Raw genomic sequence first — 10,180 nt, forward strand, 5'->3', positions numbered from 1 at the left:
TGATTAGACTAAAGAAGCTCAGAGAGCTTGTTGAACGTACCAAACTATCTGCCGACACATCTCCCACAGTGACAAACGAGCCGTCGATATAAACCTGATGTTTCATCCTCTGCAGTGTTTTTATTCACAGCAGACAGATTCAGTTCACTGGAAGACAAAACAATTCCTGTGTCAGCCTTCAAATCTGCACCGACTGGTTAGACTGTCACCGTGTGCCAACAATCAACAAATACTACAAGCGTCGTGGCATCAGACACTGAAGGACTTTCTGTTTCTCACTGACAGGAAATCATCTGAGATGTGAATATAAAGACGATGAGAGTTATCATAAAATATGATCACTGAGAAACAAAAAGAGAAACTTTAACCACGTCCTCAAATGTGCTTTTAGCATAGTTTTGATTTTTCAGCAAGTTTCAGTGTCTGAACCAGTTCAACATTTGAGACCTGATCCAGAACAGACCTGTGGAAGAACTGACTCAAACAGTTATGAATCAAATTTTAGACGATACTGGACCTAAAACCTGGTTGGAGGATGATCAGAACTGACACAAGATGTGATGAACCTGAACAGACTGAAACAGACTGACAACAGCAACACAGACAGCAGCGTGACACTGTCCTGATGAACAAGCAGCTGTGGAGGGAAAGAGCAGCAGTAAACACCCTGAAAATCTATATTATTGTAGCCGCCAGAGGAAGGCGGGGTGATTCATTTGAACAGGCAGATTTAAGGATGCCCTAATCAGGCAGGTAGGGAGCTGTCTGTCTTGTGAGTCCTCACAGGCTAATCCGCTGCAGGCTGGTGAGGAAGAGTGCGTGAGGGCACTGGTGACCGAAAGTTTGAGAGTTTGGAACACACGGAGGTACACGACATTAGTTTTATTTGTTGTGTGTGTCAAGTGGTGGAGCCGTTTTCCCTGTGTTAAACTGCGTAAGGGCCCAGTGTGCGTACTGAGACGCGGAGCGTGGGCTGAGCTGGTGAACAGGAGTTGCGGGGGGGGAAGCGAGCCAACAAGCATCGGTCAAGATCAGCGTGTGGACACCCGTAGTAGTTTGGTGCATGAGGAGCAGCGGGATATGGCCTGACTGCTGTTCCTTTTCCTCTTTTTGATTAGTTTGATTGACGTGTTCAGTTGAGTAGCCACCGCAGAGCGGGATTGCGCTCTTAGGTATGGCCTCGTGTTGAGACATGCGGAGCTGCTCGGCTGGACCGTCATTCATTTTGTTTGTTTCGTTGTTTTGTTTGTTTGTTTTTGCCACTCTCCCATCTATTGATAAGGTTAACAGTCGGCTTTTTTGCTCCAAGCGTATTTGGTCTGCCTTAAAACTGAGGGGCTCAGAGGGTTTTTTGCTGTGGACACGGGCAGGAGTGATATTCGAGTGTGTGCAGTGGATTGTGGTTGCTCTACAAGAGGTGCTGTGTTATGAGAACTGCCAGGTGTGTGTGTGTGTGCATAACACCATAAGTCACTGTTTAATTTTTTCCCCTCTCTCACTCGCAGTAAGCCCGAGGGAGCCAGGCCGGCTGTAACCAAGTTTTATAGAGGAGATGTTTTAAATCATTGTTGCTCACAACATCATTTTTTTTACGTGTGCCAATAAATAACTTAAATAAAGAAACAAGTGTTTTAAAACTTGATATTGGAGTGCTGGCTCTTCTCTTAAAACCAGGGTAACATTATGTCAACAATGAAACATTATGTAGCCGACAGGGTGATAGTGAATCAAGTTTGTATCACACATACAGCCAGCACAAGACATCATCAAGTCATTTTATCCAGATAAAGGCTGCAGCACATATATTTTAATTCAACACTGCAATTAAAGTCCATCATACAGAATTCTTTAAATTTTAACAATCAAATGTTCAGACTTTTTTATTTTCTGCAGAAAAATGGAAGACAGACATTTCCAGGTATTGAACCAGCAACCCTCTGATCAGCAGACGACCTCCTCAACCTCCTGAGTCACAGTCTGTTGGATGTGACCACATTCTGGATCTGGTCTAATTGTCCTCGTGTTGTTCTGGTCCGGTCCCACTCTGAACTGAGTCTACCTTTTTAAATGTGTTTTATGTTGTTCCTTCATGTTGACAGATGTAGAAAATGGATGGACGGTCAGAGCTGATAGAAAGTCCACTTGGATCCATTCATCTATAACATGTTTCTGACTTACAGACATGAGACTCACTGTAATACAATAGGACCCCATCAGGACCCGTGACACTGGACTGACTTGTAACCTGGCCTGAAAACCACAAAGATGCAGAAAGACCTGAACTCTCAGCAACCTTTAAAACCTAACAACATGTTTTCTGTCTCTAATCAGCACAAGTGTTTCCAACACATATTATATCTTCTGCTTCTGATGTCCACTGAAGAAGCAGTGGCTGCTGACTAATGTCCTCTGTGGGATTAATTAGTGACATGAATCAGAAATTGCAACTTTGCTGTGCAGCTCTGAGAGAGGTGTGTGCAGCAGAGGCATGTCTGTGGTGTTTGCCACATTGAGGAAGTGTCCTGTCTGAGAGCAGCTGTGTGGAAACCATGTCTGTTTGTTCTGTAACGTTTATGCACTGAGGAGGTCACACAGATACTGGCATCAAACATCTCATGTTAACAACTGTTGAAGTCTGATTTTTAAAAGGACTTTCTAAATAAAAAGGGAGATTAGATTTATCTGACTGCTTTATTAAATGATGAAAAAGCAGTTGTATGCAGTAAAATTTCATCCACTGAGCTGCATCGTTAATCACTTTAGCTGGATTTACAGGTTGTAATATAATCATGTTAAAGAAAAGGTGACGTTCATGTAGTCACAGAGAAACATAACTCACTACAGTCTCTGACAGGAAGTTTCTTGTATCTGAGGCTGTTTCTGTGAAATCACGTGACCACAGAGCACCTGCCCTTCATGCTGGTATAAAGACTGCTGTCTGCTCTCGCTGCTTCCTGATCATCAGACAGCTTTGTGAAGCCTACAGCAGGTAGGAACAATTCAATAAGTACAAGTTAAACAAGTTTAGGTAGAAACCATTAAATGCTTGTAAATGTGCAGGAGTTTAGACAACTCAAATGCTTCAAATGAAATAGAGTCACTCGACATAACTTATATTAATATATGAACAAATAACCACTGATGCAGAAAAGTTTTAAAAGTGAAGAAAAAGTCTGTCGAGTGAATGTTTTTATGTGAAGAGGAGACAAATTTAGTTTTTCTCTCTTTTGGATTTAAAGTTCTTCACACATGAAGAAGACCTCGGCTCTCACATGTAGTTTTATAGCAGAACTAGATACAAAGATGGCGCCTTTACAGTCCCATGAGAAGTGCTCGCCTAGAGAACCGCCAAAACATGCCTTCCTGTACATGACGCATGAAGGGCTGAGAAAGACAGTCGACCACAGCAGATCAAAAATAATGTGTAATAATAATGTCTCCACAGAAAATACAGACTGTACAGCTTGTTCCTCAGACTCAGAGAAAAACAGAACAAACATTTAGTTTGAGGAAACCTTCCTGAAAAATGGCATCAAGGGAACAAAAAACAAACAGCAAGGAACATCCACCTTTATCTATTGATCCACCTCCTGAATCTACAACAAAGGTAAGAAACCAACTTTAGGCAAAACCAGTTTAGTTTTAATGGATCTGAACTGAACCTCCTGACTGAAACATTGTGTGTTTGTTGTACATGAAACTGTTAATATCCAAAATAAATAAATAAATGCCTCAATAAATGAATAAAGACGTCATTAAATGCTAAATTAATATTATGTGACAGAAATTGATCCTTAAGTTTGAATTTGCTTCTGTATTTATTCACCTTTGTATTAACTTATCTTTTTATATGGTGATGAAGGTTCTCAGTCACGATACAGCACTAAGACTTCCCTGTTATATATATATGTATACACACACACACACACATACACACACATATATATACATATATACATACATATATACACTACTCACAAAAAGTTAGGGATGTTTGGCTTTTGGATTAAATTTCAGAATGCATGTAAAATGCACTATAACCTTTACAGGTGAACTTAAGTTAACCTTCTCTAAACTTTTGAATGCACATGTCCAATTGTTCAATGTTTCAGTACTTATTGAATAACATGCTGTTCTGTAACAAGGTGAATATATATATATATATATATATGGACGTCCACAGACGTGGCCTGCTCAGTGGGTTATTTCACAAAGACTTTGTGCGGTAGTGAATGAAGAGAGACACATTATTTATTGATCCTGTTTGTTCATTTAAAAGATATTTTTTAAGTCAAGTAAGTCTCAGTTTGTCATAAATAAAGTAAATATCATGTGTCATCAGCTCATTTACATGATGAAGCAGGCTGATGACTCAGTCTGGTGTCAGGAACGAGCTTTTTAAACACTGTTGTAGATTTGAGTGTTTTGCTGAATCGTGTCAGTGTGTTAGTTTTCTTCATTACAGATGAATTAAATGTAGTTATGGTTTGATTTTGTTTCTTCAGACACCAACACCAGACGTCACCATGGCAACAGGGTGAGTAACACAACTAACCTTTAAAACTAGATTCAGACAGATGCAGTAAAGTGCAGCTACAGACACACATACACACAGCAGTCTATACAGAGCACAACACAGTGACATGTGCATCACTTTAACAGCAGCACATGTTGATGGAGGTCACAGTGTTTTCAGCTGAACAGTAATTATTGTGTTGTGTTGTTTTCTTGTAGTTAAATAAAGTTTGTAAATGTTGAAGAAGTGGAAGAAAGGTTGAACACAACTACACTGATGTTAACATGATATACACATATATGTGTATATACAGTATATACACATATATGTATATATATATACACATATATGTGTATATATATATACACATATATGTGTTTATACATATAATGTTGATGGTCTTCAGTATTAGGAGTCAGTTTGCAGCACGGTGGCTCAGTTGTTAGCACTGCTGCCCCAGAAACAAGAAGGTCCTGGATTTGAAACTCAGCTGGGGCAGGCAGGGTTCTTCCTGTACACTCAGGCTACAACTCCTGCTCTTGAACACCTCAAAGGGCCTTATCCCAGTTATGGTCACTTACCAAAGAAACTACATGAAGACCATTCATTTATATTTGTACGTGTTCGACTATCAAAATATAACATTTTTCAGGAGTAATAACAAAGTTTCCCCGGCAACACAATAGGATGAACCCTGGCAACAACTTAGTAACAGGAGATAAACCAATCAGCTCAGCTCAGCTCAGCTCATTGAGTCCTTCAGCTATTAATTTAGAGCAGTGAAGAGACTGTTTCACTGGGGTTGTGTCTGAAATCACTCATTCACTGCTCCCTACTCACTACCAGGGAGTCTATATAGTGAGCTCATCTGTCACATGAAAAACACTTAACACCACTCACATGATGGTTTGTAATTCAGTGATCATCGGTTGGATGCCACTTTTCACAATGCATTGTGGGACACTTTGAGTCAACTATGTAGAGTATAATAAATCTCAGGAAACATTCAGACAGCACTTCAAAATGTCTCACTTACTGTACAGTCCACTACATAGTGAGTAGTTATGGATTGCAGACACAGCCGGTGTCCATTTATTAGGAATAAATGCAGCCAATCAGAATCCAGTACTCACCCAGACCGTGGTATAAAGACAATGAACTGCTTCACTGTAAGGTGAAAGTGGGGGGTTGAAAGATTTAATGAAAGACCTCACCATGTAGAATGATTTTCTTTATGTTATTCTATATTCAGTAGTTTTTGAACTCATGTCTTTATTTTTCTACAGACACACCTCGTCCAATATTGACTTCATCACCTCAAATAGGAGTCCCAGCCAATCAGAAACTCCTCCTGTTGATCAGTTGAGACTAAAGACAGAGAAGATTGGATCTCTAAGAAGAATGACTCTTGGTGAAAAAGATCTGAACAAGACAAACAGAACCATCTTACTTGTGGGAGAAACAGGATCAGGAAAATCTACTCTGATCAACGCTCTGGTCAACTACACCATGGGAGTGAAGCAGAGGGATGATGACCGGTTTCAGAAGTTAAAGGACGAGGAGAGAAGACAATCAGAGAGTCAGAAGTCAGAAGAGAACAAGGAGTTAGATCAAACAGACAGTCAGACATCAGATGTGATCGTTTACCAGATCTTTGAATTTGAAGGTAAAACTCTGCCCTACTCTCTGACCATCATCGATACTCCTGGATACGGAGCAACCGGTGGGGTTGAAAAAGATGTCTTGATCAGTCAACAATTATTAGACTTGTTCCGCTCAGATGATGGAGTTCATGAGATTAATGCAGTGGGTCTGGTGGTGAAAGCAAGTGAAAATCGTGTGAGTGACCGACTGATGTACATCTTTGATTCAGTGGTGTCTCTGTTTGGTAAAAACATGGAGCAGAGCATCGTCGCCCTCATCACACACTCTGATGGTCTGACACCTGAAAACGCTCTGAAAGCTCTCGAGGCTGCAAACATGAAATGTGCCAAAGATGAGGAGGGTCATCCTGTTTATTTTCTGTTCAATAACTGTCAGAGCACACAGGAAACACAGAAAACACAAAGGATTCAGAGGGCTTTAAAATATGCATGGGAATTAACAATGGAGGAAATGGGCCAGTTCACTGACTTTCTGGAAAGAAATCCCCCTCAGAAGCTGATGACAACTGTTGAAGTGTTGAATACACGAATCAGACTGACAGCCTGCATCCAAAACCTGCAAGAGAGGATCGAGTTGACTGAGCTGAAACAGAGAGAAATCCAACAGACTCACGATGGTCTGAAGAAACATGAAGAGGAGATGAAGAACAATGAAAAGTTCACTGTGGAAGTTGATGAGGTCTACAAAGAGAAAGAAGGTATCAGTGCTGGGAGGTGGTGGGCGTTGTGGTTAAATTATGGAGGAGCTGTCTGCTGTACAGTCTGTGAGGAGAACTGTCACTATCCGTGCACACTGGCCTGGTATGTAGAGCACTGTGAGGTCATGGAAGGTGGCCGCTGCACCTCATGTACCGGGAAGTGTCCTGCGTCAGATCACGTGAAAGAAAAGAAAATCTATGTGCCCAAGACAAGAAGAGTTAGAAAGACCCAACAAGATGTGAAAGAGAAGTATGAAAAGGAGAAATCAGACTGTGACAAGAAAACAAGCATTTTGGAAGATCTACAGAGGGAAATTGTAGGTCTTCAGAAAGAAAAAGATCAGATGTTGGAGGAGTCCTTCCAGCATGTTGTCAAACTGGAGCAGATCGCCCTGAATGTTATTTCTCTCTATACTGTGGTCCACTTGGACTTCCTGATTGAGAAGATGAAGGAGAAAGGAGACACAGAGAAAGTCCAGAAACTGGAGGAGATGAAGAGTCGAGCAGATAAAGATGGAAGACTTGTTGCAGTGTTGCGATACAGGTTTGGTAAAATCACAGCAGCAGTCGGTAAAGCAGTTAAAGTGATGTATAATCATGTAATCACTTGTTAAATGTGTAATTCATGGAGACGGCGCCCTCTGTGGTCTGTCAGCACTGTTTGTTCCTGTAGTTTGATGTTTCATCACCAATAGTTACTTCACTGAGCAGATGACCGTCAGTGGAAACTGAGTCTGAGAACAGCTGTTTGTAAAAGGACTGAGGACGCCCCCTGGTGGTTAATGTTGGGTATGACAGCACCCTCCCTGTCCTGTATCACAAACTGAACTCTGTCAGATCCTGTTGTACAGAAACATGTTGATTTCTCTATTTTTTTTGTGCCAGTTTAATGTTTTTAAGGATTTTCTGACGTGTTTTAAGGCTGTGATTTATTCTGATGTTACTCTGATGTTGACAGGCCTCGCTGACGCATACGTTACATATATAACACACATAAAGCAGTTAGACATGATGTTGTTTTCTCATGTTAATCACTTTGTACAGAGGAAATATTCTGCTGTGTTGGACATGAATCTAACTTTAAGTCAAGTGATCTACTGTACTTTGATTTGATTGGTTCTCTGGTTCCTTCATGTGTCTTCATGCTTGTAAAATACGTCAGATGACACAGTGGAAACATGTTGATCCATATTTTAGTGATTGTAATATATTGTGTTATTCCACATGAAGGGATTCTGCTGTGTGGACTCTATAACTAAACTAGTCCACTTTTTACTAAATTCTGATTAAATTAGTCATGATGCTTTTTATAATAATGTAAGTAAAGAAAAAAATGGACATTATAAATTGCTGAATCATAACAAACTAACCCAACAGTCACGTATCAGAGACCTGATGTGATAAATATTGCTGATATCTTATATAAAAGATGTTTGACAGAAAAGTCAAACTATATTTCCAGTGTCAACAATGAACCTTTAAACTCAATAAATAAAGTTTTATTTCAAACAGCTCTGTCTGTTTCTGCATTATCTGACTGATGATCCGCTTGAGCATCATTTTTACGTGTAACGTTCTCACAACATATATGAAATATTATGAAGCACTCATTAGAAGGGGCACCACCTCCATTGGGTAATTAATCGATTAATTAATTAGCAGAAAAATTAATCACATCAAATGAATCAGTCTGATATCTTAAAGTTAAAAATATTGATTATATTAATCTCCATCTCTTTCATGAAGGGAAACAGATACAACAACTTAAGTCAAGTTTTTTATTTAACTACTAAGAGATGGATGATGAATAAAGACCACTTAACAGCGAGCATGGAGAGTAGACTGTGGTCCTCAGAAGCACGATGACAGCCAGAGGATGAGAGCTGTACAGCAGGTTCAGTGGAGCAGCTGGTCTCACTTCTTCAGAACGATGAGTTCAGGCTCAGACGAGCTCGTCTGAGTCCACAGAGGAGACACACAGCACGTGTTCTGGTCCGGCTGCAGAGTTGAGATGCACGGAGCCAAAAAACTCTTCAAAAGGCAAAACGTTAACAACATAAAAACAGGAGGATTACAAAGCTGATGATGATTCATGAAGCAAACAGTGGACTGCTCGTGTCTTTCAGGAGTCTTTGCAGTCTTTCTTCTCAGTTCAGAGTTTCTCGTCTTGGGGCGTGTTTTGGAAGAAAGAGGATCCTTGGTGCTCTGTTAATAATTACTAATTAATTCATTTGTGTGGAAAGAGAACTGGCCTCTACTTAAAGGAGAGTAATTTGATTGATTTGATAAATTAATATTTGAATTAAACGTGCTGGCAAATTGGAAATTCACTCGTTCTGTCTTCAACATATGCAACATATCATAAGAACCAATGGAAGCACTGAGAGCTCATGAGAGGAATTAATCAAATAACAAGTAACATAACAAACAAACATGTTGTTATCTGTAGTTGAGGATTATATAACAGTGAAGCACATCTAAAAGTTATTACTGAAACTCATCAGACAGCAGAGCTGAATCCTGTAAATGAGCAGATGTTGAATCAGAGTCAGAGTTTCATGATGTCAAAATGATTTCATGTTCTGAAACACAACATATATTTATTTACACATTCAAGTAGATGGTTGTGACCATTTCAGTCACTGAGGGTGAACAGAAGAGAAGACAGAGAGAAACCAACTTAGTGAGGAACGTGGTGTATTAATGACTCTTAATAGGATGAAGACATCAGCATGAGGATGCAAAGTCCTGGTTGGTCTTCTCAGGTCTGTTCCTGGTCTTTCTTGACTCCTCCCTCCTGAAGGTCAGAGGTCATTGGGTCTATGTGTCTCTGCACTCAAACACAGGCACAAAAAGCCTTTCCATTAAACCATCACAGTGTTTATGACAGAATTGAGTTTCTTCATGTGTTCCTGTGTTCGGGCGTTTCAGCCCTGAGTAATGTCTGCAGGTCCTCCTCACAGGCTGCATCCAGCACTGCTTCCTGCTTTGATACAGTTCAGACACTCTTCAGCTTCCTGCTTCTGCTCAGCTGTTATTTCCCTCCTCGTCTCAAACTACAACACATTTAGAAGGATTTCCCAAAATGACTAAATCATTGGGAGGAAGACTTATGACTCCTCTGGTTTGTGATCATTTACTCTGAACTGCCTCCTGATACCCACAATGCCACAGCAACTCAGACAGTAAGTTAGTGAATGAAGTGCAGACTAAAGAAACTTCTTCCAGTAATAAACAAGAGTGAATTCTCAATAGCTACAACCAGGTACCCACATGCATTCACACCAACACAACCTCACAAC

The 10,180-nt window shown here is 40.2% G+C and overlaps 1 protein-coding gene across 1 annotated transcript; it reads left to right on the top strand.

The window, feature by feature from the left end:
- The first annotated feature begins 2,965 nt into the window (after window positions 1-2,965).
- On the top strand, window positions 2,966-8,346 carry LOC311275004 (uncharacterized protein). Its single transcript, XM_084383139.1, has 4 exons — window positions 2,966-2,989; window positions 3,446-3,607; window positions 4,506-4,537; window positions 5,803-8,346. The coding sequence occupies exons 2-4, from the start codon at window positions 3,527-3,529 to the stop codon at window positions 7,490-7,492; spliced, it is 1,803 nt and encodes a 600-aa protein (XP_084239265.1). The 5' UTR covers window positions 2,966-2,989; window positions 3,446-3,526; the 3' UTR covers window positions 7,493-8,346.
- The last annotated feature ends 1,834 nt before the right edge of the window (window positions 8,347-10,180 follow it).

The sequence above is a fragment of the Pagrus pagrus genome (genome assembly GCF_965226575.1).
Source record: "Pagrus pagrus genome assembly, chromosome: 19".
Taxonomy (NCBI): domain Eukaryota; kingdom Metazoa; phylum Chordata; class Actinopteri; order Spariformes; family Sparidae; genus Pagrus; species Pagrus pagrus.

Coding starts and splice junctions, on each gene's coding strand:
- LOC311275004 (XM_084383139.1), top strand. CDS start 3,527: ATGGCATCAAGGGAACAAAAAACAAACAGCAAGGAACATCCACCTTTA. Junction 3,608..4,505: donor CTCCTGAATCTACAACAAAG/GTAAGAAACCAA, acceptor TTGTTTCTTCAG/ACACCAACACCAGACGTCAC. Junction 4,538..5,802: donor GACGTCACCATGGCAACAGG/GTGAGTAACACA, acceptor ATTTTTCTACAG/ACACACCTCGTCCAATATTG.